Here is a 27,843-nt window from a genome sequence, read left to right on the forward strand (position 1 = left end):
AGTTTCTGCGATGTTCAATGCGGGAGGAGAAGAGGGCCAAAATAAGTCGGCGGAATAATAATAAACTTTTCGTCCGTAGAATAACAGTTAGTTGGAATGCTGTTAACAGCATTCCCACTAAAAAAGTGAATAGATCAAATAAGAGTTAAAGGTGCATACACTGGAGTGTCAGTCTTTGTAAATATGCAGTACCCACTCCGAGTCAGAACGTGGCGCTTCAGTTTGACGCGCACACACATAAATCAAGGGCGGAGCGACGAAGAAGAGCAGCTCAACTGTGTCGCAGAAGCACGGATCGTTCATTTAATCCACTTTCTGTCTTTGGTGAGTGTCTTGCTAAACTTCAGAATTACACGTATTGGCAGTTAAAGGTAACGTATGGTGAACAATTGTGTCCAGCCTAGCTCTAAAATGTTGAAATGACTAACCATGTGAAGGGCACTTTCCGAGAGCTTCGTGCAGCGGGCTGACGGAGTAGCAAAACACCCAGGCTAAGCTAACTAGCCTTAGCAGCAGGCTTAGCAACAAGATAAGTCTGTACGCGTTATTTCGAACCACAGATCTTTTTGATTCTTAAGAGCATTGTTAAACAATTATGTAACGTTACTTACTAACGATACTCCTTAGCATACTGCTACAGTGAAGGGGGTTTTAATATCCAGAAAAATAACGAATTGACTGGGCCGGTTTTTTTTTTACGACCAGCCACAAATACCAAAAATGGTAATTCGACCTGCCGATAGCACTTACCAGGACCTAAGGGGGTTGAAACTGAAACACGGCGACCATATAAAGATCGTCACCCCAAACCTGAAGCTGTTTTCAATAAGCAGTCTTTTGTTTTATCCGTTTCTATCTGTCATCGTGTGGAATATGTACTTTTAACGGTACAATCTCTTTAAACGAGGTCGTACAGTAACAGTTTCCAATTTGATCTTTCGTCTGATAATCAGAGTTGAAAGAAGTACTCGGATCTTGTACTTAAGTACACGTAGAAATACCAGAGTGCAGGAATACTCTGTTATAGGTAAAAGTCCTGCATTGCAAATGTTACTCAAGTAAAAGTAGAACAACATATTAGAAAGTAAAAGTACTCATCGTGCATATTGGCACATTTCAGCATCATCAGCTTTTGGATTTAGAACAATTTTTAGTTTATGTGAATTTATATATATTACAAAAAAAGCATTAAACCGTGTCTCGTTGAAAGAAGACAGCTGGAGTACAGTGTGATTTATCAGTGATCGTATTGATTAGGTTAAGTGACTGGCCTTTTATCTCTGATTAATGGTTTACATATTTCTGTAGGTTGAATCTCGCAATGTTAAACCGTTAGAAAGCCCTTTGAACCTTTGTTTATATGATTGAGTGCAATGTAAATGCAGTTTGAATACTATTATTCTGCTTAAATCTAAATATTATTGTATTTAATATATAGCCTTTACAAAATGACACTTTACGCATAGTACATTTTAGTGTAACGTATTATTCAACATCATTTAAACATTGACAATTAGGGATGCATATCGTTGACTTTTTTATGGTACCACTGAACGATACCGATACATATCGTGATACTTTCATGTTGCATAAGGGAACAATTGAATCATCCCGCAATTACTCCCATGAAGCGCTTTATGATATAGTTAACATGTCAAATGAATATTAAAATTAATTGTGGTACTTCGACCTTTTAGTACAAAAAAGAAAAATGAAAAACACGTTTAACAAGACGGACTTGAAGACTGTACATTCATGTACTCTGATTTTATGTGACAGTAGCAAATGTTTTGAGAGGTTGGAGAGTGAATGGACAACAGAGCAGAATTTTTCGCCTCCCAAGACTTTACCCGTTTCCTCTTTGCTTTTCGTTCGGGGTCACCTTGCGCTTTATCAGTTGAATCAATTTGAACATTCGTTAAACATTTATTAAATTATCTAACATATGTTCAGCTGGCTCAGCTTGATACTACAAGGTTCTTGTTTCAGCTTTGTATTCTGGTAAAAGATTGTTGCATTATATCTTTTTTTTTAGGCTGTCAAAACTCAATATTCTTTCCTTCTTGTCTATAGATTATTTGCTCACTTCCAAAAATGGTTCGACCACATTTTGGACCACCACGTCTGAAGCCAAGGTAATGCTTTTTTGATTATGTCAAGGTGCATGAAGATACTTGACCTTTAAGTCAGTGACTGTTAAATATTTTGTCATTTTAGTTTTAGAGATTTAAGCTAGATACCCACCCTAGTTTTTTTTCAAAGAAATAGTATTATTTGTCTAACTTTGCACATTTCTTTTTTTTTTGTATCCTAGCAGACCATACGGAGATGGTCATGGCATTGGAACCAGTGAAGGGAATTACAACCCTAACTCCAAAAGTCGGAGGGATGTCCAGCCCTACCAGTCTAAGGCCCCTTTTCACTGGAAAGATTCCAGAGGTAGAGGACGACCCCCCGTTGTCAGAAGAGTCCCCCTGATGGGAGAGCAAAGGGAGCCACGTTTCAACAACTGGAAGTCCCAAAATCAGGATTCCTTTCAATCATACCCTCCCAAAATTGATCAACATCATGGCCAGAGAAGGCCTTCTCCATCAAGGCCAAACCGCTCCCCCCATGCCCAGCATCAGACATCCTCTCGCAGTCCTTCTCAGGGATCCCCGAGTCAAAGGGGTCCACCTTTTCATGGCCACCCCTCAGGTCACAGGTCACCCTCCCCGAGACATTTTCGCAACCACCCAGCTGACAGGAGGCCTGGCTCTGCGTTTGCCCACCAGGGGTCATTCAGGGGCCACAGAAGGCAGGCAGGTTTTCAGCATCAAGAGCAGCGGAATCGAGACCCTCGTGGGAATTTCAATCCCAGAGAAAGGCCCCATGAGCACTCGGGTCCTGGCATGAAGCGCTGGAACGAGTCTGGAGCTTTTTCTCATCCACACAATGGAGAGCACGGACCCTCTGGGTCACAGAGAAACCCCAGAGAGATGCATGGGAGAGGCCCATGTCAAGAGAGGTACAGGAGCGAAGCAGCAACCCCAGCTGGGTAAAAATATTAAAAAGGAGGCCTGAAGACGGCCCAGTCCTCCCAGTCTCTGGGCGTCATAGTGATTACCTCTACTCTGCCCCAACTCATAATTATTACAGGGGTCTGTTAATTGGGGTTTGGTGTTAATTGGGTTTCACCTGCCATTGAGAGGAGTGTTACATCTGTAATTGCTCTTTGAAAATATACTTCTCCTACCTGTTTCATTCTATCATAACGAGGGTGCTGCTTTAAGATAAAAGTTAAAAGATACACCTCCCACTTAATATGGAAATGGATCTATCATTGTAACGATTTCTCTATTGTTTGATGGATGTGCAGGTGGTCATCAGAGCAAGACTCCAGGCGGCAGCGCGGTCCAGTGGAGAGGCAGGGCAGCAGATCCCACAGTAGAGAGCGGGCACAGGAGGCCCCTCATCCGCCCCCTTTCAGATCCCCTTCATGGAAAGGAGGTCCATCACCGTCATCCTCCTACCACAGGAACCCTCAGGAGAGGCAAGTGGCAGGACCCCGCAAGAGGGGGATAGAAGACATCAGCATGCCCTCCGAAGACCCTGCACTGGAGCATGGCCATCCCAAACACCCAAGGAGAGAGAGGCCTCAGCTGCTGAGTATTCCCAGGCCCTTTGGTGGTAGACCTCTGTCACTTAGGGATAGAAGTTTCCTGGTTAAGAGCAGACAAGTCAAAGCAGAGTCTCTCATGAGGCTCAGAATCCCCCCATCTGTGAAAACAAGGCCTCGCCTAGTCAATTCTTCCTCACAGGAAAACTTCAGCTCTGTTCTTGCTATCAGAAAAAAGCGTTTCCAATCAAATGAAACGCTGGAACAAAGGAGGGGAAAACCACAACAGTCACCCCCCGGAGAAGATAGCGATACCAGCAAGTCTTCAAGAGACTCTGATACAGAAAAAGAACAGGTGGAGTCACGCCGGCCCTTGAACACACACAGGTACGGTATTTTTCTTCTAGCACTGTTCGCAGGGGCTTGATGATGATTAAGAGGTCAAGAAAGAATGTCTCTATGTGCCTGTGGAAAAAGGAGATGAGCTAAATGTGCAACACTGATTCAGTTGATGAAAAAACAGCAACGGTTTTCAAATGCCTCCCTGTCTGCGTGCTGCCTGTGTTTCAATATCTTCCAATGAAGTGGGCTGAAGAGAAAGTGCTAAGTTACGCACTGTATCGATAAAGCCAACCTGTTTAACCCCTGACAAATGTTTATTGGCCTTGATGAGGAGTCTGGGAAAGATTGGTTGATCTGAGCTGTTGAAGGATTCCTCAGTCTGTCAGCATTACGCTCGAAAGAATAGCTCTTCAGCATTCCTGCTCCTCGTAACACAACAAACGCGCTGACGCTACAACAGTAACAGTATTTCAGTGTATGGAACATAAGGATATGAAAAGGACTGCACTTAACATCAACTAAACGGAAATTGCCGTGCTGCCCTTCAGAATATTTGGCAATATGTCGGCCAGTCGTGGACCGCAGAAAAAGAGATGCATCGGATGAGTTTGATGTCGAATGGTGGCTGTTTACGCAAGAACTTAAACAGAAGAAAGCCAAGTAACGAGTCAATTGGCCTTTTTGATCATGGGATTTCGTCAAACAAGCTGCTCCAAGTTGTTACACTTGTTTTGACTTCGAATATAATCAGAGGGAAGAATTTGAAGAAGGATGGCTGATTAAATACCAGTGATGGCAAAATCCAGAAATCAAAGAAGAGGAATTTCTGTTGAAGGGCACAACTAGCCACCGTTAAAGTTACACGTAAAAATAATTTTTACTGATAACATAACTCTTATTGATATGCCTGAAACTATTTTTATGCACATCAAATTACCCAGAATGAAGTGAAGACTAAACAATTGATCTTCTTGTTATTGATGAAGCACGGCAATTACCATATTTAGGATTCCTACCTACGTGTGCAAAGTCGATTTAATTCCCAAAGGATTGGCTAATTCAGTTCATACACGATTCTGCACCACCTGACGATGGTCCTCGCTCCCTTTCAGCAGAACGAAGAGAAGCAAAATGACAATGTCACACAGACCATAGGAAGTACCGGATTCTTTGCTTCTCTGCAGTCATGAGAAGGACACATTGGATATTCACCAAGCATTAGCCACGTCATGGCTGAAGAAATAACTTGATGCCTAAGGAGTGTTTAAGTCAAACCAGTGACCATAAAGCAACTATTTTGTCACCTCTATTAATATCATATTTACAACGCCCTGCAGTGAAACAGGCCTTATATAGCATTATCAAAGGCCAGAAGAAGACAAAAGAAGACTCTACATCAAGCTCTACGAACGACAGGAGAAATGGAAAATAAATTCAGACCTACAATTGGTTTTGATGAAACATGATGAAGAGTTGCCAGCTTGATCCTTACTGAGGATAGAAGCAAGACCAGTTTGGTAGCAGCTTGATATAATCTTAATTTTGAATGCACCTGGACCCACAGGTCGGCATGCTCGGTGGTCAGCTCCTGCACTAGTCTGACAGGTGACCTCACTAATAATCAGAGGTGAAATCATAATGTCAAGTAGCTGATTTACAAGCCAAATGCAGCCAGAGGCTTCTGCACAGAAAGTCAATAATCCGAACCAACATTTGAAGACATTGTCAGTATGATATACAAAAGATGTTCAATATCAATTCTCGACACCATGTCCTTACTCAAAAATTATTACATGAAGAAGACAGTGCAAGCATCCCTACTGTATTTTACAGCAAAACCAAACCGATTTTTATTTAATGCTTGGCTTATTTGAAGTCATGTCCGACGCCCTAATTGTTATGAACAGTTGAAGATGTATTAGGAAATGAAGTCTCACTTGTCGGCACTGCAAGACATTTTGCCAGTTTGCTATGAAACCTGGACTTCTTCCCGGCAGACGAACGCTGGATCATCTCTTAAAGTCACGGCACAGCTTTGGAGAAGAAGATAAGCTGCTAAGCAGACACAATTATCGCTCTGGATGTAGTCAGTCAGTCACTCGGAAAAAAGGATTGTCTTCGAGACAAAAAGTCGTAAAAAAAGTTCAAGGCAACTAAAGGAACAAGAAAATACCCGATGACAAAACAGTCTGAAGTTCAGTCCGACTAAACCAGCTATTGTCCTGCCGTGCTTCTGAGAGATGGATGATTTTGTGACGTAGACCATATCTAAAAGTTGTCTCCCAAGATTTGCCCGCTCTAACAATCACCGAGTAAACGAAGAGTGCTCAGATTGATTCAGGGTTCAAAAATAAAGGAGCATGGACATTCCATGTTTTTTGTAAGTACCCATGTGATGCGTGGCTTTATGATCAATGTTCTGCCTGCAAAACAGTGCTGTCCATTACTGGTTTAAAATGCATTACTGCTGAGATTCGACAGGGTGATTTAACTTAACTTGAAACCTGTCTGATAACTTGAATGAAGTGATGCTAATATTACCAGGCCACATTTCATATGTTCTTACTCTGCCAAAAGCCTCACATGAGAGATTAACGCAGTCTCCACCGATCTGTCCACAGATCTTCTCCCATAGAGAAACGTGACCTTGTTGTTCTGTCCCACTGGGACTCCTCCTCGAAGGACGGCTCGCCAACGAAAGATCGCAGCCCAAAGAAAGGTAATTGGTCATTTCCTTGTGCATTGCAGGGACAGGGGATATATATATATATATATATATATATAATACATATATATATATATGTCTATATAATACAAAGGGGATTGATAACTTATACAAAATGTCCAATACAGGGGATGATAACTTATACAAAATGTTCCAATATCAAATTTAATTTCAAAACGGATTAATGTAAAGTCCAATATTTGTATTTTGTAAGATTATCGTACAAAAACAACAATACAGTTTTTTAAATATTTATTTAAAACGTATTTTTTTACAAAAGGACCAATATATTGCTACCGATCAACAGTAATTGTATAACACCAAATCAAGGTTGTGTCAAGCACTATTGTGTGGTTTAAAAAAAAAAAAGTAAACGCCAGTTTTAAACTAATTTGACCGCGGGATTTTCTATTTTTGTATAACTTTAAAATTGCAAGTTTAGCATGTTCAATTTACTTTTTCTGGTAAGTATGGCAGAGAATGTTGACCCCTATTATCTTATCTAACTCTAATCAAACAATCAGCTTAAGCTCCCATTATCTCAGTTTAATCTTTTCTTTTTTTTGTAGAGCGCAGTCCAGATCAAGACGCCTCCCCGAACAGCCAAGCCTCAAAGTCGAATGATTCCAGATCATCGCCTGAAGACCGAAAACGAGGCTTTGTGGATAAGAGACCATTCAGGTACATTGCATAACATTTTTCAGTCTTCAAACAAGGTCCTAATTCAAAAGGTCCTGCAGTGGTTTCGAATTGTCGAAATATGAAAGCATTGCAGACGAGATCCTGTGTCTGACGTTACCTTATACTCTGCAGGCCATTTCATATGATGCATGACAACCACAGATCTGGGAGGCCCTTCAGGAGACCAGGACCCGGGCCAAGACAAGGACCCGGACCTGGACCTATGCAGGTGGGCTAAACATTTGCAGTAAATAGCAGTACATTTGGTCACTCAAATATATACATTACAGTGAGTGCTGAGTCACAACTTTGAGATGTTTTAAAGTGTTTTGAAAGCTCAAATATGACTAAATGAAATGGACTGAGCTGTCAGAGGTTTGAAGCTATATCATGTTCTTAAAACATTTTTTATTCACCCTATGTGGTAGCAGGAAAATCTACACTCGGTTATTGAAAACTATATTTTGGAGGACGTGTATTAGCATCAATGATTGAAGCTGAGCAATTGGTTATTTGTGAATATCCACTGAAGTTTGTCAGCTGCCTTGTTATGGCAGATATATGAAGTTAAGTTTGTTTGACTACTGGAAAATGATGTGATTAACATGTAAAATAAATTAAAGTGGTTATAAACCTACTGTATTAACTCGGCCTTTTAAATCTGTTTCATAGAGACCAAGGTTCACTGGTGGTCGAGGGAGGGGGGGCCTTGAAATGTCTGGACATTTTAGAAGACCGCTCATGGTACGCATACCGCCTTCAGTCATCGCTAGATTCTTCTAGAAAAAATGTAATGCCATCATTGATTCCTTTAGTTTCTCTTATAACTGATGTTTGAATGTTTTGTGTTTTTTAAGGAGAGCTTAGTGACACGTCCCTTCCCCAATCAGAGGCCAGTGTTCAGAAAAAGTTACAGCATCATGTCCAAATACCGCACCATGAGAGTGATGCGTCAGCGAGCGCCGTACAACCGGGGGCCCAACCAGCGCTGGTGACAACCTGTGGTGAGTTTTTATTTTGTGTGTGGCTCTGACGGGGCTTCATGGCGGTTTTAATTTACCATCTAGTGTAAACCTGTCAATCTTCATTCTAACATTTGATTTGTTTTCAGTACTTTATGTGCCAGCTGTGTTTGGAATGTTCTTGCTGTAAATAATTATTGATTTATATGTATGTATTTAATGGTAATTATAAATTATCCTGCGGGCTGAAATTAACTCTACCACGTGCCGGATTTGGCCCCCGGGCCTTGAGTTTGACATATGTGGTCTAGAACAAGGCAGGTCCATATGAATAAATTCACAATGTTTTGGTAAGCCTGAACACTGATTGATTGAGGTTTTCTCAAAGTATTTACACATTAAAGAATTTGGATACATATTAATCAGAAATGTGAATTTATCGATTTAAGGCTATCCTTTATAATCACAATCAGAAACCCCTTGTTTTTGTCCCGCAGCAGGAAAATTACAGCCATACAATATCAACTAGCAGGTTAAAGGCAGAAGAGTAGACTTGAAGGCAAGCACACGTTATTTAGAAAAATATAAACAAGCAAAAAACTAATAAGTACAGCATGGTAAAAATAAAGAAGCGGTGTTAAGAAAATAATATTTATTATTATTATTATTATAGTTTGAAGTAATGTAGGAGATGGAAAATGCAACAGATTGTATATAAATTATAAAGTAAGGAATTGTTAATGGCACATAAGTGACCATTGCAAATGAGCATTTGTATTTCAGGACTGGAGCCACAAGAGAACGGTAACGCAAACCAATTGAATTCGATATCAAAAAAGTCTTCCGTCCACACTGGGGATGTGCATCTCCATCACTGAGGCCGATGCGATGCGCATCTCGATACGTTGCCACGATACGATACATTAACGATACATTTGAAACACCAGGCGATGCGATACGATACGATTCACCCCTGTTGCGATACAGTTCGATACGATTTGATTCAACATTATGGGATGCGATTCAACACGATGCAAAATAATAATACTTCAATATGGTACGACAGAGGATTTTTGTTTTATTCCTTATATTAAGCAAATCATACATTAACAAAAAATGCTTTACATATTTGGTTCTCTCTACTAGTACTGCACATCCTGTTATGCTGTTTCTTTTTCACCTTAAAAACCTCTCAGAGTACAGTACGGTTGCATAACACCTCAGTTAAACAATTTAAGGATGCATTGCCCATGATTAACAATGTGCAAATAACAACTACCATGCAATGCCCATACAACTGCCAGCCTGATGAGCTTAACACTCATTCATAGGCTAACTCACCAGTGAGCAGAAAGCAGTGGTTTCTCTATGAACAATACAAAAAATACAAATAACCTTTCACAAACAGGTATTTCATAACTGCTTACAATTGTAAGGAAGACATGTAAACTATTATTGGCAGTCACAGGCTGCTGTAAACTAAACACCACTCTCTCTGACAGAACACCTCACTGAGTGATTTGTAGTGACAATTTCTTATATTACTTTATATGGTAAAACCAAATGATGATATTATGCTTAGAAACTGTTTGGTCAACTCGACCTGTTGCTTCCTGCCAAGGTCGTACCTGAAGGATGTGGCTCTCCCTATGAGAGCATTGTAAGATAACAGTTTTCTAAGGAAAGTCTTATCTCTTTTACTTCCTGCACAGCAACAGTCCTGTATAAAACACACACACACATTATACCCTGTGTGCACTCCTGCAGACTACTCTGTACTCTGTGAGACATGTACCTTTTGAAGCGCTTCAAATAAAGAACCAACGAAAGACAACGCTGCCTGCTTTCACCAGTTTATTATTGATTACTCTCATTGTACATCTTTACAGTATTGACAAGTTTAAAATATCCACGACAGATTGAACTCATATGTCTAGCTTTCAGGTTTCTCTTTTCAGCCGCAGACCCCATGTCGCCTCTTTATGGGCGTCGCTAAGTTCCTCATACTTCTTGTGTACTTTAAAGTGGCACGGCATCGTTAACAATTTGCGAGCGATTTTTCAAGTTGACCGTCTTGAAAAATCCGAAGTGTTGCCAAACGTTTGATTTGTAGGTATTTTTCGGCACGCTGTGTTTCTCTTTCTCCTCGACTTCCATGTGTGTTAACTGAGACTCGCAGCATCCGTAGTGCAAAGATCAAAGATTTCCTCTGCGGAGTGCTGACAGGATGAGGGGATATTATATGAAATCGTTTTTACCGATGCAAAGACACTACAATGATTTAGCGCGCGAGTTCAACCAAGCTGTAGCCGATGGGCACTCTTTCAACCGGTGCACTTGCATCTTGAAAGTTTATGTCGGTGCACCGATGCGAATCGGTGAATCGTAACATCCCTTCTGGTGCCACACGCAATAGGCACCAGAAACGTGTCCGTTCACACGAGACTGCTCGAAAGCGCTGGAGACGCTGTAGTACATATGCCGGGCCTGTAAGTGGCGCTGTACTTCTGCCACAAAATACACCAAAAGCAGCGAAGAAGACTTCCCTCGCATGGTTGCCCTTCTGTTTATTCTCCGCGGCAAGAATGAAGGACCTTATTTGGTCAAGGCAAAGAATATAATCCTTTATTGTCCTTGTACAGGTACAATGAGATGAGTAGAGCTACTCCTTTTTTTTAAGGTGCCATCAAAAATACAAAATACCAACAAGAGACATAAAACATACAAACAGCAAGCATTCACACTTCAATATGCAGATAAAGTTCAAGTGCAGGAATGTATTGGAACAGCTACAACTCTGGTTAAATCAACATCAATTTACCGTAATGCAACGTTTAATTCCAAAAAAGGCACTAAGGATATTCAAAATCTAAGACAATATTTAGTCTCCTATCACATTATTGATATTCAGCCCCAATCAAGAACAATAAATATGATATTAACTTTATGTTTCTCTTGACCCCAGCACAGGTCCCACAGTCTTCAGACATGACAGCAGAAACATCTGGAGACCTTCTCCGCTGGTTGGGCAGCACAAACCTTCCCGACTACGATCCCAACCTGCCTGTATATTGTGGAAGAGATGTTACTTCCAGATGTTCACTGGTGTAAGGGTTTCAGTGGCATCTTTAAGGTACTTTTTGTTTTAGGGTATTTGTAACATATGCCAATATATTAAACGGTTCTGCTTTTTCTAGTCGTGTATAATAATTTGGGAGTTGCTGCTTGTGATCGTGGCAGTCATCCTTTTATTAGAATAGTTTTTTGTTTTGTTTACCAGCAGCAGCGTTCGATTTCAGGTTTGTGAAGTCCATTAAAGATGTACTTTAAAATGTCACCTACTGTTTGTAAAGATGTATCACATGTCCTGTTTGATTAATCATGTGTGTTTGGATTAGAAAACAACAGCCTGTCAAAGGGCATTCAGCTACTACATGTAAAGCTTGTATAATCACATGAAATAAAGTCCAATTTACCAATCTCTGTTTAAGGTTTCTTTTTTTCAATGCCTCCATGCCGGTGACCTCTGTGTTCAGAGGCAGTATGTCTGTCAGGTTGTCGGTGCATCCTATTGTCGTTGTCACCTATCTGGGAAAATTTCTAAAAATGTTGCACAAATGCCAAGGATCAACTGATTACATTTTGGTGGTGAAAGGTCACTGCGACCTTGCATATCATGTTCATTTAGTAATTATCTTGAGTATTAACTTGCTAATTATGGCAACTTCAAAACAAATGTCTGTAAGGATTAAAACCAAAAGTGATGACATCGATTTACTTGACTGGTCCGGGGAATACAACCACGAGGCAGTATTTCATTTTAGATTCGGACTAACAGACTTCCTGTCAACAATAATGATATTTTTAAGAATTGTAATCTTATCTACAAGATAGCTTTCTTAACCTCTGTTTTAGCACTGAAATCGTCGATAGAATAGCATATAAATCTCATTATATAGTGTCTACACGGTTTGAATGGTTATTGATATAAATTATAATTAAATGTAAAATGTTTTCAGGATGGTTAGGGGACTGAAATAAATCGACTTTAATCCCCTTTATCGGCCAAGCTCCAAAACAATGGGTCTAAAATCTCCCATGGTGCAATTCAATTGTTTATATCATTAGCTCCCCTTGCTTTCTAAAACTCCAGAGACTCAGATAGCTTACAACTATTCACTGCTTGAGGCTCCTCGTGATGTCTAAATCAGTGGTGTTTGGAAATTAAAACACTTCCTGAGGCTCACAATGAATAAAAGCAGTCCTCCTGCCCAGTGTAAACATTACATATTGTATAACTGCGCACCAGTTGGTCCCTTTAAACACACCCCTTGCCCTTCGCTCTGCCCCGGTGATATTTGTGAGCAGAGTGCAGCTAAACTTAGCCGTCTGACAGTAGCCCTCCTCATCACAACAGACTGTTCACAGCACTGGGTTACAATGGACGGTGTCGCGTTACCACAGGTGCTGCTGTATCTCACCACTGTCGCCGGCCAAACAAGGTGAGTGTGTGCCCCAGATCCTTGGCTGTGACAATAATCTGGTAATTTGTTTACTTTGTTAACTAATAAATGTACAGTATAACCTGTCACTGGTCCTCTGTGCGTTGGTTCCAGCATGTGTTGCCTGCTGTGGCATGAGAGAGAGAGAGAGAGACAGCGGCCATCAGTGAACCCATGTTTAGTGTCCCTTACTTAGAACTCAGATTAATGATTCAACTGAAATTTCTTTTATGAATTGATTATATTTTAACAAATGGAATTACTTTTTTGTTCTAATGAATTTCAATTTCTTAGCATGATATGAGAATGCATTGAGTTTCTGTGAATGTTTTCTCTACTGACTTGCTCCAATCTGTCATTTGTAGATGTAGACTTAAAGACTCTTGCACTTGTATTCCTCTCTGTCACGATGGGCAACTATAGCTCTGCCCTCATTCCTGGTAAGACTTGCAACTCTTATTGTTACAACCATCTGTTGCGACATACTTTGAAACACTACCATGCTTGACTGCTCCATGTTAATGCAGGCTTTGAATGACACATTCTCCATATACCACTCTTTGTAACATTTATTTTCTGTTTCTCTCAAAGTCACGGAAGAGTTTGACTCGGTGGTGTCGATGGCAGAGAGGCTGAATGAGCAGGTAGCTGCAGATATGAGCTTAGCTTACAGTCAGAGCTTCAGACTCTGGGAAGTATACCATTTAATGATATTTATCCAGAATAGTTGTATTATACAGTTACCATAACTTGGCTCACTGTAAGGAAGTGTTTGGTCTGCTGTGTCTGTGTCCCATCTGTCCTTGGGATAAATTTAACTTTTCTGAGCTGCCTCACACACTCAGTCATGCACTGCAGTGAAAGATACCTTAAAGAGGCCCTATTATGCTTTTTTTTCTTTTCTTTGTTCTTGTAGTGTATGATACAGGTTGTTGTGCATGTAAATGGTCTACAAAGGCTAAAATCCCAAAGTTCCCTCCAGAGGGAGTTTCTCTCTCATACACTTTGTTTACTTCTGTGACATCTTCATTCTCGCAGGTATTGTCCTCCTGTGCCTTGCTAATATTTTACCGGTGTTTTGATGGTCTGCAAACTAGCGGGGCGGGGCCTGCTGTGATCTGATCAAGAATGATTGTGATTGGTGGTTTGCTGGTGGTTCGTGCTGCTATTAGCTAGCGCTCTAACACTAAGTAGGCTAAGGGGCTGGACATCTCTGAGCGGTTGACCAATCACAGCAGAGCCGGCCAGCTAACTAATCAGAGCAGACTGGGCTCTGGTTTCAGACGGAGGGTGAAAAGAGGTGCTGCAGCACAGGCAGTATGAGAAAAATAAAGAGCTTTTTGAACATTTGAGCATGTAAATATCTCACAGTAGAGGCACAAAACACACACGTGAACCTGAAAAAGAGCATAATAGGGACCCCTTTAACTATTTATTCAAAACTAAATTAAAATGTAATAATTTCTTAGAAATGTACTTGGATTTGACTTCTTTTGCATACTGACATTGTGTGAACTACTCTTAAAATGTCCTTTATTTATCAGATATCTCAAACTAAACTACATTTACAGGTAGCACTCATGATGGAGGAGGAAGAAAAACAAAAGCAGAGCCAAGAAATTGATTCTTCATCACTTCAAGAAAACTCTCAGGAAATGAGCCAAAATGGGCCTTCCCTGCCTGTAAGTGTAAAAGAAAAGGCTAGGCACTTGAAATGTATATTTCAGATTTGTTTCATGTTGTAAGCCAGTGATGATGGGTTATTTTCCACAGGCAGCAGCACCCACAAGTGTGTCTACCCAGTCCTTCACCTCCCTGTTACCAAAGGCTCTCTCTGCTGTGCTCTATCCGACGGGCCGTAGCTCCGACCCCCAGCAGAGCAGAAGTCCAGCGAGCCTGGAGCAAGTGCAGAGCGAGCTGAGAGAGCTGAGGGACCAGTTTCATCAGATGAAGAGACAGCACAAGTAAAGCTTTTTATCAGATCTTTTATTTACCTGCCCAGTTTCTTCCGGGTGGGTTGAGACCCTGCATTAGGCCTACTGTCTGTGTTTGTTTTTGCTGCACTAATCGGACAATATCTTGTGTTCCAGCAATGAAATTAAACTGCTAATGAGCGAGCTCGATGAAGAGAAGAGGATTCGCTTGACTATACAGGTGCAGCATTACAAAAATGTAAAAGATACATACAATGTGTAGAAAATGCAGAAAAACGTTAAGGTGACAATATTATATTATATTTTCTTGCAACTGCACTCATGGATTGATTTAGTTTTGTCTTGTTTCAGATGGAAATGCAACGTATGAAGAAGCACATGTCTAAATGAGCGGAGAACTTCACCTTCATCAAAGACGAGTTATAAAGGTCCCTCAAATCTGATAAATGATATTTTTCTAAGTTTGAAAAACTCCTTGCTCTTTTTTGTTGAAAAATATTATTATTGTTTTTGTATTATTTCTCTTCGGTGGTCATTTGACCAACTTTTTTGTTGAACTGGCCTGAAGGACTGAATGTTTTTGAGTAATTGCCTAAAGTTCACATTGAGAGCAGACTTGAGGTGAGAGGAGTGTCTGTTATTATATCTCTGGAAATGAGCAGTGCACGGCCCTGGGATACACTCAGTTTGATTTATTTACTTCTTTAATGACTAGAGTGTGTTGAGGTAAAGCAATGTGTCTCCTATGACTGTGGACTATTGGCCTGAAAGTGTTGCAATATTGTTTATGTTACAACCGTGTGGAAAACAGAGAAACAGAGAGGGGAAAATAAAATGAGTGCCAGTAGTACATTAAATATATCTTATAAAATGTGAAGGAGACACAAACACAAAGCTTCTATTGTATATAAGGTGCATGTAATTTAATAAATAACTTTTGACTGAAGTCATTGAATAGTGTTTTGTATTTGTGAATTCAATAAACATGTTAACTTGACAATTTATTAAAAGTGACTAAAAAACACAAATAAATATATACTTACTAGTGAAGTCATTCATTTAAAAAAAAAAATACACATTTGATTAATGAATACATAATCTGGAAAAGTAGCCCAGTACTTTTTATGGTAAGAAAATCACGAAACCATGGTTTTGTTTTATGACAATTATTGTTAATACTTAGTTACTTAGAAATGTGTGATCGTATAAAGTACTAATATTGGTCTGTCTCACTGTCTTTCTAAAAATAAATGTCATAACTTATGTGATCAAACAACACACTTGAAACCAAGAAGAACCAAGAACAAATAAAAACTATCTTTAAAACCAACCTAGATTTCGTTTCACAAAGTCCAATATTGACATGGTATATATAAAGCTGTCATCATTATGAGATTCCTTCAATTTCAAATACATAAAAAAAATCTCATTCTCACAGTGTGATGCAAATAATTCCCTATTGGGGAAAGTGTAAAAAAAACATACATTATCTCTTAAAAACACATAATATCAAAAATGTGTTTAAGATCACAAATGATCACATCACAGCCAGGTGAGTACTATCTATGTCAGCTCTTTTGTTTTCCTTACAATCCTGGAGAGACTGATGAGTCGGCTGAATCGCTTCCAGTACGAGCTTAGTTTGATATTTATTTACAAGGTGGTCTCAGAAGTTGGAGTCTTCACATGGAATTGGCCTGAAGTTGACCTCTTTGTTTTCCTCGAGAATAACATCATATCGACAGAGACTGTGAAGGACCACGTTAATGTTACTGAACGTCTTCAAATTCAATGTCAAATAGATACAAATCCTTAGACATTGATAACATTTAGTATGTGTGTTGCATACCTCTCCTTGCGTTCCAGGTGTGTGAGACGGATTCGGAGAACCCGGAGCTTATAATTGGGCTTCAACAAGTTCCCAGTGGAGAATTTGAGAGATATTTTCTTCACTGACTGAAGGTCTTTGTCAAACTGGGCAAACAACTTGGTCTCTGTGAACTTCTGGAACTGGGATGCTCTGCTAATATATGAAAAAATGAAGAGGTTACCAAACCATTAACAGAGTGGAAGAGAGATGTTTGGGGAATCTTTGTTACAGAAGTTATGATACATGAAGTGAGGACTTACTGGTTAATGGTTGCCACCGTTTCTTTACCGTTACCATGGAGTTTAACAGTGATGTATCCCCAGTGGACGTCCTGGTTCCAAATCATCACTTCCACCGTGTAGCTTGTTGCTAGGAGATTACATTTCTTATTACAAATCAATCCGTTCACCATTTTGACATTAAATGATACTTCCTCTTATAACGTCTACTCGTTGGCCAAAATATAATAAATAACGCCAAACAGTTGGATTAAATTGAAAATCAATTTCAATTTTGAAAAATGTACTGTCAATTTTCTGTAATTTTCGATTCTGTTGAACCTCAAACTAATTATCCACAGTGGATAAAAAAAGCGCCTTGATAACTGTCAATAAGAACTGGTTTAAGCTTGATGCACCAGACTACAGACGATGGCTGAACATTACCGGGGATATTCTAATAATGGAAAAACTCACATACAGGTTAAACGTTATGAAAGATATTCTCTGAACTGATGGAAATATGTTGCTGCATATCCAGCGTGAAGAAAATACGGATGACGATAACATTTATCTTGTAGTTCATATAGGATAAATTCACAAATTATCAAGTTTGCAGACAAACAGTTCAAAGACTGGACGTTCCTATATCATTTAACAAAATAATGGTAGCCTATGCACTTTAATGTAAATCCCTAAACATTTCTAATACATGTCAATATGGAAGTTGCTGTATTAAATTACCACATCGGGGTTTTAGGGTCCTGCTATATTGGGGTTGGGAATGTATTTATCAAATGTGAATAGAGAATCAAACCATTGCACTGTGTCTTTGTCGTATTTGTGAAAGACGAAGAATACAGTTTGGGTTGCATATTTAAACACAGAGAGAGGAGAAAGGGAGGGGTAAAGCTTGGTGATAATGAAAGGATTGTTAGGGAGGCCATATCAGGATGTCCTCAGTTCACCTGAGTTGAAGGTCATACTGTTGGTGCACATGGAGTGTAACTAACAACACTGCAACAAATGTTCTTAATAAGGGATTTTCCCAAGCTTAGTTAGCAAATAAGAATCACACAATGATATTATTAAAGTAAGTAAGTGAGTATAATATTACATATATATATGTTTCTGTCTCTGTTACGATTGTGATTATGAGTGTTTTGTTACTTACTGCAGTACGGAGATACTTTATTTGTGTTGAAGTAAGTTTTAGTTTGGCCCAGCTTCAGCAGGACATCTCTCCACTTTGTGACATCATAACCTGCATTTGAGTGAAACAGCTGCGTCAGCTCACATCCTTTTTTTTAAAAGAACATCCAATTACTTTTTACTCAAAAACACTAGTTCTGAATATATGTTGCTTCAGGAATGACTCATTTTATGTCTCACTGACTTCCATTCCCAGTACCCATTCTAGCATAAATATGTGTACTTTATTAGTTAGAGATAATTAAAGCACCAACCGAAGACAGGACATCCTTCAGCACCAAAGCCCTCACAGTTCAAGCAGTTTCCATTCAGAAAGTCTTTGTTGGAGGAGCAGGGGAAGACCCGGCTGGTACACGTCCGATCCAAAGAATCAAGGAAGAGCATCACTGATCTCTGGTGGTCGCATTTAAAATAGGACGATCCTGCACAGTAAGTCAGAATTGTAACCATGATAGAAAGCCTCATGAGGCATGTTAAAGGTCCCCTATTATACTGTTTTTCATCAAAGGGGATTTTTCATCAAGGGGGTGTTACCATGGTTGGTTATTGGCTAATGGTTACACAAGCCAAACAATAATTATGACATCATAAAGTGGCCAAAATCTGATCAGCTAATTTTCAGACAGGTTTTTATATAAATGGATCAGGACAAAAAGAGAGCAAATCTTTTTTCCTGAAACTTTCAGAATCTCTTTACACAGAGGGGAAACATGTTTATGGATAAACTATATGAAAAGGTGGATTTTGCATAATAGGTGACCTTTAAAATCAACATTACTTCACTCAAACATAATACATTTATAGTTTTTATTTTCTTCTACCTCCATAATTTTAAAGCCCTTACCAGAGAATATGGTCTTTGGGCAGCCGGGTTGATCTGATCCCCCGTTAGCGTAGAAGTCAATGTGACCCAGAGGTTCCCTGAAGCCCAGGCCTGTAGACGATGTGAAGAGAAAAATACCAACTTGTATGACAAACAATAGAGTGAATATAATATATAGTATTTCAGTTTAACTGACCATCTATATCTGTGTGCAGGACATCTACAAATTGTGCGTCCGTGGGGTCCAGTCGTTTCTCTGGAGGATTGCCGATGAACTGAGGCCCGGCTGCATCCAGACCTGCACACAGTAGACCTTCAAGTTTATTCTCAAACCAAGATTAGCTGACTAGGGCTAGAAATAGCTTAGTAATGATTTAGATGTCTTAATTTAAGAGCTTTTCCCTTTTTCTAAATCATCACTACTGCCTCTGCTGTGTTGATTATTTTCTAATAAATGCTGACCAGTGTTTCTCTTTTCCAGACATCTTTAATTGTAACACAGAAGTATGTTGATACCACCACGTCCTGTTTCTGTTTTATATGCCTGAACTCCAGATATCCAGTCAGGCCAGTTTTTCTTTTCTTTTTCTTAATTTTGTATACCCCCTACTCCTTTGCAGCAGTGCTGAGCTGGACATCTGTGGTCCAGCAGAGGAAAGGTGCTCAAATGTTACATAGTTTAACAAACTGTGTGAGGCAATGTGCGAGATTTCTGATGTACATTTTAACATAGATCTTAAAAATATGCAACATATAATTGTCTACAGTTGTCATGTATGTTTAAATGGAAGAAAACAAATAGTGTAGCTGTTTTGTCATTGTGAATAAAAGAAACAGAGATTTTAGCATAACGGTTTTGAATGATTATTATCACTATTGTGCTGTTTCACAGTGAGTTATGGCAATGTCAACACCCAGATCACATCACATGCCATCTCGCGAATATCTGAGGGGTGATTGAAATCTGAAACAAAAAAAAAGTATTTGAATCTGTAAACTCTTACCTGTAATTCTTCCAATAGACCCATTCAGGTTAGCACCTACGAAGCCTGCGATATGAGCACCAAGACTGACTCCGATCAAGTAGATGGAATTCAGAGAGGCGCCATTTTCCTGAAAAATATCCATGGTTAGTCTTGTTACTCACAACACAGCAGAGATGGTCACAGGTAATGTCAGATGCATCTCATACCTGCATAATTTTAATAAAAGCAGTGAGGTTGTCAGCTGCCTTGTATGTGTTCTCCACTGCCTTGAAATAATTGACATTAGCAGCTCCGTGGTTCCAGTCCACCACTATGACATTCATGTCTTCCCTGGCCAGAAGCATGTCTGAGAACTTCTGTGCCCACGCCGGTGGAGACCCCGTGGGCCGGTACCCGTGAATGATGAAGGCGGTTGTTCTGGACAGGTTGAACTGGGGATGTGAGGAGAAGTTGGCGTGGGACACAAGTGCAGCACAGGTGACATTTTCCCTGGTGGACAGCAGCAACCGGACTTTGAGGTTGGTTCCGATAAATGCGTGACGGAAATTCAGATGTGTAAATTCTTCACATCTCTGAGCTGGGAGTGATAGTGAAGAATAAAAAAGACAGAGCACAGACATTTTTATTTAGGTAGGCGAGGATGGCAAAAAGGAACAAATGAGGCATGCTAGTTTCCAAGAAACCGTTTTATATTTAGTAACTGACCACCGAAAGTCCCTGGCATCAGCGACACAGCCCGCTACATGAGTCAGTGTGGGAGTATTTAATGCTTCTTTAGATTGTTTTCTAACACAGATTCACGGGAGGTATGAGTGAAACTATACTGCTAATACACTTTGCCAGGGATTGTGGACCCATTTAACAAGAATATAAGCAAAGTGCTAAAACTATTTATTACATTCCAACAAAGAAAAATGTGGAAAGTGAAAAAGACCATAGACATTACAAATGTACCAATCAAACTATGTAATACTATACTATATAATGATAACTATTGAGCTAAACAATAATTAAAGCTTAAAAAAACATGTCTACAAACAGACTGCCAAGTAGATACATTATGTGAACTGGTAGTGACATTTAGATTGAGTTGATGTCTTGCTTGATGCTGGATCACTGACAGTATATTGAATTCAACTCGGATGGAAAAGTAGCTTTATGTTTGGTAAGCGTCATCATATGTTCTCAGTAAATGTTACACAATAGTTGTGGCTTTTCTACATACACCGAACACCATGATGCATGGCTGCATACACCAGCTGACAGTGCCCCTGTGTGTAAACCACAAAGTATGTGTTAGTTTTCCTTCAGTTCCTGAAATGTTTACTGAACTTAAACTTACTGACAAAAGTGTTGCATTTCATACATTGCAGTGTTTGCTTATTGGCTTACCTTTGCATATTTGAACAGTTATCAGTAGGAGCAGCGTGAGCAGATATTGCCACAGGAACATGCTTCACACCAGCAAATATTCTGTAGACCATCACATGAAAGCACACCAGTCAGGCATTATTTGGCCCACAATATAATCACCAGCAAATCACATGGACACACACACAACAGGCATCACAACACAAGAAGACCCTTCAGATGGTTCTCTAAAACTTGGTGTTTTTCTCCACATCCTGTAGTTTTGCTCTAGAGGTAAATCTAACTGGACTGAAGCGAAGGCAAGAGGTATTTTGCTTATCTACTATCTTTAAAATGTTATGGATGAGTAAAAAAAACATCTTAAAAGACATTGTTTGTGCCATTTAGTTCCTTTGGAGGCTGATTACCTGTTTTCTAGCCCCACCCACTGTGATAAATCTCAACCAATGCCACTGTGTTTGTCAGAAAAACTGAAACATGCAGAAATCTTTCTGTGACTAAACTCTTCTGCCTCAATTGACACCTCATGTAAACTGAGTGTGAAGTGTCTTCCTTCAATTTAACAAATTTGACAACATTGAAAAAGAACATGCCATTTTATCAGTCTTACCTTGGCAGTAGGATAATATTTCCTGGTCCGGTGTGTCAAACAACAAGTTATTCTCTGTTTGTGCCACATATTTGGGCAGTGTTCACTTCAGGAAGTGAGAGGTGGAACAGCAAGGCAATACTCCCGCCCTCTCTGACCAGGATAGCCACACCCCTTGTTCCAGGTCATTGAGCTTACAGGTGAAACATTCCTGTATAGTCACTCCTGGTTCCTTTGTGCTTAAACCGGTTATGAGACGGTTCCTTATGTCAATGCTTTGATCTTGATATGAATCTGTAAAATCAACATTTTTTGATTCCATACTCATTCAGATGAAAAAGAGTGAAAGAGAAACATGTAAGATTCCCAAGAAGTTGTTACTTGTGTAGGAAGGAATATTCCCGTAAATTACCATGCAGTCAGGTTTTATGAGTCAAAGGAAAAACCGCACTGACGTTTGCAAGAGGTTGCACAACAGATTCTACTCCATAATTTAACCTCAAGATTTACCACAACACACTGAAGGCCTACATTTGGGATACTGTTTACAGTTTATTGTGCCATTTTAACCTGGCATGAACATTTGATACCTTTTACAGAAGTTATTTTCCATTTTATTAACGCATAATTTAACTTGCCTTGATCCTTTAGAAGATGACTTTATACATACAGTATGCCATAGATAAAGTATCATGTGTTTTATAATATATATGTTTTTTAATATGGCAAACAAATGAATTGAACAAGATGTAGTGTCACTTGTTCCCTGGGTTCCAGTTGCTGTGTAAGTTGAACACATCTTGATCTAATACCTAATTTTTAGCTTTCTATGACCAGTGATGGAAAGTAACAAAGTACATTTACTCAAGTAACATTCTTAAGTATTAGTTTGGCGTAATTGTACTTTACTTGAGTATTTCCAATTTCCTATATTGTACACTCAATGTATTTAACACCAATAATAATAATGCATTTTATTTATGGGCGCCTTTCAAAGCTCTCAGGGACACCTTACAGAGCATAATTAAAAACAAGCAACAAAGAAGATCAAACAGTAATTCAAGAATTAAAACAACAATCAGTTTAGAAGAATTAAGATATTGAATATGCCAGTTTAAAAAGGTGGGTTTTCAGGCAGGATTTGAAGGTTGAGAGTGAGTCCATATTGCGGATGTCTTGTGGGAGAGAGTTCCAGAGACGGGGGGCAGAGTGGCTGAAGGCTCTTGACCCCATGGTGGTCAGGCGGGCAGAAGGTACAGTGAGTTGGAAGGCAGAGGAGGATCGGAGGGCACGAGAGGAAGCGTAAATGTGAAGGAGTTCAGAGAGATATGGAGGTGCAAGAGTGTGAAGGGCCTTGAAGGTGAGGAGCAACATGTTGAAATCGATGCACTATTTAACGGGGAGCCAATGGAGTTGTTGAAGAACCGGAGTGATATGATCAATGGAAGGAGTTCTGGTAAACACTATAGTTACTAGCTACTTTTTACATAGAAAACATGTGATTTCCTTCTATAATATGATGCAATACTGTCCTGCAAATATACAAAAATACAACCCAGTATTTTAAGTATCTAAAATTGGCTTCACAATGACAAACTGCTACATTAAATGCCCTGACATGTATATGTTATACAAATATAATATTGTGAGAGCAGTAATTGTGCATGTTGAATATTTTTACGTTTGATACTTTAAGTACATTTAGCTGATAATTCTTCTGTACGTAAGTAACATTTAGCATTCAAGATTTGTACTTGTAATGGAGTATTTTAAGAACATAGTATTTCCACTTTTACTTAAGTAAAGGATCTGAGTACCTCTTCCACCTCTGTCTATGAGTAGTAGGAAACTGCACTCACAGCAGACATGTTATAACATCTAGCTGTGTTTCCACTCTGGGCAACTTATGAAAGCTTTGTGAAATGTGGGAACACATTGTCCCTCTGTGTTTGGTTCCAAAGGCTGCCAAAGTACAAGCTCTGGGCACATACTAAAATTTATAGTTGGTTTTGTCACGCTTCCCTCTTCACAAAATACAACAATATTAGCAGCCGCTGATCTCTACATGTCACAGCCTGGTAGGAAATGTGAGAAATCTAGTTTATTTATAGTTCAGCATTCCATAAATAATCCTGTTGATATAATCTTCCCTGTTACCACATGAAGACAGCTAGTCCTCACAAGTATTAATGAGTAAGAGCAGTCTACCATTGTGAATAGTTTTATCAGAGTAACTTGAACTTTGCTCACTACGTTCTCTCGTCATCAGGGTCAGGCAGGCCCGTGGGATACATACTGTGTATACTAGGAAGGCCAGCTGAGAGCGGCAGGGTGTTGTGAGAAGACACAAAGCAGAACATCCAGGATGGCAGGGAGGAGACGAGGCCGGGGAAACAACGCCCAGCAGCACCGGGCCCCACGGCACCAGAGAGCGGGCCCTCGCGGGGTAAGACCTGTTCTTTCAAGATGTAATGTTTATTCTCACACTTTAAATAATGGGAAGTCCTGTAAAGGAGATTCTGATTGTCTTTTTGTATTTGGATATGAGTCATAGATACCGTTGTATTTACCAGTTATATTTGTTTTGTGTTGTTAAGTAAAAGGCTTGGTCAATATTACAGTAGTAAACTTTTCTCTTTTGTCTGTTTGACTTGTGATAGGGAGGGCACAGTAAACTGAAGAACTGGTTGGAGTGATTAAGTTTGTTCATAAAGCAGCAACATGTTATTATTCTTAAGTGATATTAAGTAAACACTTGTTTAGTATGATAGAAAATTGTTTTAAGTCATCCTTTCACTTAAAATAGTTAATTATTATTTGTTTAAATTAGCTTTCTAGTTGTATATGTAGCCTGTGACAGAATTGTGAGCCATATAGTATATCATTTAAGTACAAAAGTTACACATTACATCGTGAATGTGTGCCTCCTTTGTGGAAACCTGCATGTTTGTTTACTTCCTACCTATAGGTGTAAAGTCACTAAATCATTGCTAACTATGGACTATAAGAAACAACATTTATAAGAAGCATGGAGGGCTGTTGTAGCAGCTTTAAAATCAGCTGTGGTCTAGAGAGAATAATCAGTTAGGTAACAAACGTACAGCAACACAATATTCGTATTAAAGGCAAAAAAGACCTTTATACTTGCAAGTCGTCTCCTCCAAAGGAGAACGTACTGTTCTGAGTGAAACAGGCTCTCTTTCTTTATAAGAGGACATCAAAGCAGATTTACATTACTACAACATTCTGGGAGGCTAGCAAGGTTAACACATGTGATCGCACAATTTCCTTAACAGGGCTTAAACAAATTGTCTTCACAAAGATCATTTCAAGATCAAATTCAAGAGGGTGAACTGTAGAACCTTATAAATTAACACAGCACAGGAATCACCAGACATTTGAGTGGAAGCAGAGTTCAAAGTATATCTTACATCACATCAGATAAAGATGCTTGTTTCTACACACAACACAAAGTTCATGACATATGGAGACGCTCGTTACCGACAGAATTCACATCTGTTTAAAGATCATTATCAAAGCTATATGGTTTGATAACAAATATTTATTTTTGTACACATTACTTCTTACCAGATCGAGGATGAGCTTCTTTCAAATTTATATATTAGTGTTTTATTTAACTGTTATAACACAGTTGCTGTATTTTGTCTTCCTGCTCTTTCTTGTTTTTGACACCCACGCTCAAAATAGGTACAGCTAACTGGAAACGTAAAAAATGGCCAGCATGATGGCAAAAATAATTATGCATGTGTGTATAAAATGTCATGTTTTTCACTTAATGCACAATAAGACCTAAAAAAAAAAGGATTAGTAGTTTATAAAACGGAGAATTTAAATTGGAAAATGAAAGCTCTAACAAAGGTCAAACATGTTCTTCCCACTTCTCTCCCTGTATTCAGTCTCAGCGGGAGCCGGCTGCTTTTGCCAAGTCCACAGGTTGTGATTCACAGACCCCCCATGACAAGCTGACCATCACCCAGGCACGGAGGGGCACACCAGGTCACACTTCTCTTTAGTTTTTGCTCTCATTTATAAATAATGTCATGCAACCAAGAAAACAACCAGCTCGTAGGTTGTGAGCGATAAGAGAAGGAGAATTACTCAGATGCTTAAAGGGGCCCTATTATGCTTTTGGGGTTTTCCCTTTCCTGTAGTTTTTTATATATGTTTTTGTTCATGTAAATAATATATAATGACCTTTTTGAACATTAAAGCATGTAAACGTGTCACAGTAGAGGCACACGATAAAAACTGAACCTGTAATTGAGCATAATTGGGCCCCTTTGATTATGAATGTATCAGCTGATATCAGCTGTAAATAGTTATTTATTCCTTTACTGCTAGTTATTTGGCTGATTGCAGGGTTGGTATTATTATGACCTCTTTCTCTAGGAATGTGCCACGCCATTCTACTGTGAAAGCAACAGATTAAACGTATCAAAGTCTAACGGTTGATCAGATATTGGCATCAGCCTATTCTACGTCACTCAATATCTTTGAATAATATGGAAAGATGAATTGATGGTTTATGAATGTTGTTTTGGTCTTAAAAGACATGTTTTCATATGCTTCATCATGTAGCCAATCGTCCTGTGCGAGTCTACGCTGATGGGATTTTTGATCTTTTCCATTCGGGACATGCTCGAGCTCTGATGCAGGCCAAAAATGTGTTTCCAAACACATACCTGATAGTAGGAGGTAAAGGATGAATCTCACTCCCTGATATACATCTTATCTCATCTTATTGTCATGTAGGTAGTGTGTGTAGTAATCGTATAAAACTATTTTAAAGTAACCCTCCCAAACCTTGATTACAAAAATGATAAAAATGTCTTTTGAAGGACCCAAATATTTTATTAATTGGACGAAATATTATAGTTTATTCATTCCAGATTAACCCTGGCTTCCTGGTTTATGACTACCAAGTCCTTTGTGTCCCTAGTCTGCAGTGATGAACTCACCCACAAGTTAAAGGGCTACACGGTGATGACAGAGAACGAACGCTATGACGCCCTGACACACTGCCGCTACGTTGACGAGGTGGTGCGGGACGCTCCCTGGACGCTCAGCGCAGAGTTCCTCCATAGACACAAGGTCAAAGGTTACGCAGTCATTGGACACACAGCTTCTCATAATGTCGTACAGTGACAACACCAAAAGATATCTGGTGCTAAATCAGTCTGAACGCTTCAATGTTACACTCACAGATTGACTTTGTGGCCCATGATGATATTCCTTACACTTCTGCTGGATCACAGGATGTCTACAAACACATCAAGGAAGCAGGTAAACCTATAGATAATGATATATATGATTTTAGTTCATTCTTCATCATTTTATTTACTTACATTCATTTATGTTTCAATGTCAGGGATGTTCGTGGCCACTGAGAGGACAGAAGGAATCTCCACATCTGATCTGATCACTCGTATCGTCAAAGACTATGACATTTATGTTCGACGCAACCTGCAGAGAGGCTACACAGCCCGAGAACTCAATGTTGGATACATTAATGTACGTGAAATTGTATTTGTTGCAATTTACAAAATAGAATATTGGAGTTTTTGGTCATCATAAATGTACTGTCAGTCACTTGCTTTGTGTTTCACTGACAGGAAAAGAAATATCGACTCCAGGAACAAGTGGACAAGATGAAAGAGACGGTCCGCACGGTGGAGGAAAAGTCCAAACACTTTGTCTACAGAGTGGAAGAGAAGAGCCATGACCTCATCCACAAGTGGGAAGAGAAGTCGCGAGAATTTATCAGTAACTTCCTGGAGCTTTTCGGACCTGATGGAGCATGGGCACGTTCACTTTTACATCAATATTAACTCCATAGTAAAGGTCCCCTATTATACTGTTTTTCATCAATATATAATAGGTCTCAGATATATACTAAACGTGTCCCTGAATTGTTTGGCTCAAAATACCAAACAGATCATTGCAGCATCCCATAAACCCCTCTGTTTCAGCCCTGTTTCAAAAGTGCTGATTCTCTGTCTGCTACTTTAG

The 27,843-nt window shown here is 39.4% G+C and overlaps 4 protein-coding genes across 10 annotated transcripts; 3 read left to right on the forward strand and 1 right to left on the reverse strand.

The window, feature by feature from the left end:
• The first annotated feature begins 235 nt into the window (after nt 1-235).
• On the forward strand, nt 236-11,788 carry LOC104965987 (serine/arginine repetitive matrix protein 1). The gene is made up of 10 exons (XM_010795076.1): nt 236-324; nt 2,074-2,135; nt 2,315-3,007; nt 3,359-3,985; nt 6,562-6,659; nt 7,235-7,346; nt 7,479-7,575; nt 8,019-8,090; nt 8,204-8,350; nt 11,274-11,788. Exons 2-9 carry the CDS (start codon nt 2,095-2,097, stop codon nt 8,339-8,341), a joined length of 1,878 nt encoding a protein of 625 aa, XP_010793378.1. The 5' UTR covers nt 236-324; nt 2,074-2,094; the 3' UTR covers nt 8,342-8,350; nt 11,274-11,788.
• An 885-nt stretch (nt 11,789-12,673) lies between these two features.
• si:dkey-71d15.2 (SH3 domain-containing kinase-binding protein 1) lies at nt 12,674-15,727 on the forward strand. 7 transcript variants are annotated; one of them, XM_010795071.1, is made up of 7 exons: nt 12,680-12,810; nt 13,176-13,250; nt 13,402-13,454; nt 14,382-14,492; nt 14,584-14,774; nt 14,901-14,964; nt 15,096-15,727. In XM_010795071.1, exons 2-7 carry the CDS (start codon nt 13,220-13,222, stop codon nt 15,132-15,134), a joined length of 489 nt encoding a protein of 162 aa, XP_010793373.1. In that variant the 5' UTR covers nt 12,680-12,810; nt 13,176-13,219; the 3' UTR covers nt 15,135-15,727. The 7 variants fall into 7 exon arrangements, with proteins under 7 accessions (XP_010793375.1, XP_010793373.1, XP_010793371.1 ...); XM_010795069.1 differs by having other exon boundaries at nt 15,080-15,140; XM_010795070.1 differs by lacking the exon at nt 12,680-12,810 and adding an exon at nt 12,833-12,851 and having other exon boundaries at nt 15,080-15,140.
• Nucleotides 15,728-15,809: 82 nt separating this feature from the next.
• On the reverse strand, nt 15,810-21,943 carry lipia (lipase, member Ia). Its single transcript, XM_010795068.1, has 11 exons — nt 21,835-21,943; nt 21,246-21,326; nt 20,060-20,430; nt 19,872-19,980; nt 19,064-19,165; nt 18,889-18,978; nt 18,299-18,466; nt 18,007-18,096; nt 16,875-16,983; nt 16,594-16,767; nt 15,810-16,492 (listed from the first exon to the last, which is right to left on the reverse strand). Exons 2-11 carry the CDS (start codon nt 21,304-21,306, stop codon nt 16,411-16,413), a joined length of 1,356 nt encoding a protein of 451 aa, XP_010793370.1. The 5' UTR covers nt 21,307-21,326; nt 21,835-21,943; the 3' UTR covers nt 15,810-16,410.
• A 2,073-nt stretch (nt 21,944-24,016) lies between these two features.
• Nucleotides 24,017-27,679, forward strand: LOC104965983 (choline-phosphate cytidylyltransferase B-like). The gene is made up of 7 exons (XM_010795067.1): nt 24,017-24,259; nt 25,731-25,830; nt 26,413-26,529; nt 26,774-26,925; nt 27,039-27,117; nt 27,203-27,345; nt 27,447-27,679. The coding sequence occupies exons 1-7, from the start codon at nt 24,179-24,181 to the stop codon at nt 27,660-27,662; spliced, it is 888 nt and encodes a 295-aa protein (XP_010793369.1). The 5' UTR covers nt 24,017-24,178; the 3' UTR covers nt 27,663-27,679.
• The last annotated feature ends 164 nt before the right edge of the window (nt 27,680-27,843 follow it).

This window comes from Notothenia coriiceps, unplaced genomic scaffold (assembly GCF_000735185.1).
Source record: "Notothenia coriiceps isolate Sejong01 unplaced genomic scaffold, NC01 NC01_scaffold00037246, whole genome shotgun sequence".
In the NCBI taxonomy this organism is placed as follows: domain Eukaryota; kingdom Metazoa; phylum Chordata; class Actinopteri; order Perciformes; family Nototheniidae; genus Notothenia; species Notothenia coriiceps.

What these genes read in the sequence shown, in the direction of transcription:
- LOC104965987 (XM_010795076.1), top strand. Translation starts at nt 2,095, where the DNA reads ATGGTTCGACCACATTTTGGACCACCACGTCTGAAGCCAAG. An exon ending in CGGCCCTTGAACACACACAG is followed by an intron (nt 3,986 to 6,561) that starts GTACGGTATTTT and finishes ATCTGTCCACAG; the next exon opens with ATCTTCTCCCATAGAGAAAC. An exon ending in AGATCGCAGCCCAAAGAAAG is followed by an intron (nt 6,660 to 7,234) that starts GTAATTGGTCAT and finishes TTTTTTTTGTAG; the next exon opens with AGCGCAGTCCAGATCAAGAC.
- si:dkey-71d15.2 (XM_010795069.1), top strand. Translation starts at nt 13,220, where the DNA reads ATGGGCAACTATAGCTCTGCCCTCATTCCTG. An exon ending in TAGCTCTGCCCTCATTCCTG is followed by an intron (nt 13,251 to 13,401) that starts GTAAGACTTGCA and finishes TTTCTCTCAAAG; the next exon opens with TCACGGAAGAGTTTGACTCG. An exon ending in AAAATGGGCCTTCCCTGCCT is followed by an intron (nt 14,493 to 14,583) that starts GTAAGTGTAAAA and finishes TATTTTCCACAG; the next exon opens with GCAGCAGCACCCACAAGTGT.
- lipia (XM_010795068.1), bottom strand. Translation starts at nt 21,306, where the DNA reads ATGTTCCTGTGGCAATATCTGCTCACGCTGCTCCTACTGATAACTGTT. An exon ending in AACTGTTCAAATATGCAAAG is followed by an intron (nt 20,431 to 21,245) that starts GTAAGCCAATAA and finishes TATCACTCCCAG; the next exon opens with CTCAGAGATGTGAAGAATTT. An exon ending in CCCAAAGACCATATTCTCTG is followed by an intron (nt 18,467 to 18,888) that starts GTAAGGGCTTTA and finishes CTTACTGTGCAG; the next exon opens with GATCGTCCTATTTTAAATGC.
- LOC104965983 (XM_010795067.1), top strand. Translation starts at nt 24,179, where the DNA reads ATGGCAGGGAGGAGACGAGGCCGGGGAAACAACGCCCAGCAGCACCGG. An exon ending in AGAGAGCGGGCCCTCGCGGG is followed by an intron (nt 24,260 to 25,730) that starts GTAAGACCTGTT and finishes CCCTGTATTCAG; the next exon opens with TCTCAGCGGGAGCCGGCTGC. An exon ending in TCAATGTTGGATACATTAAT is followed by an intron (nt 27,346 to 27,446) that starts GTACGTGAAATT and finishes TTTCACTGACAG; the next exon opens with GAAAAGAAATATCGACTCCA.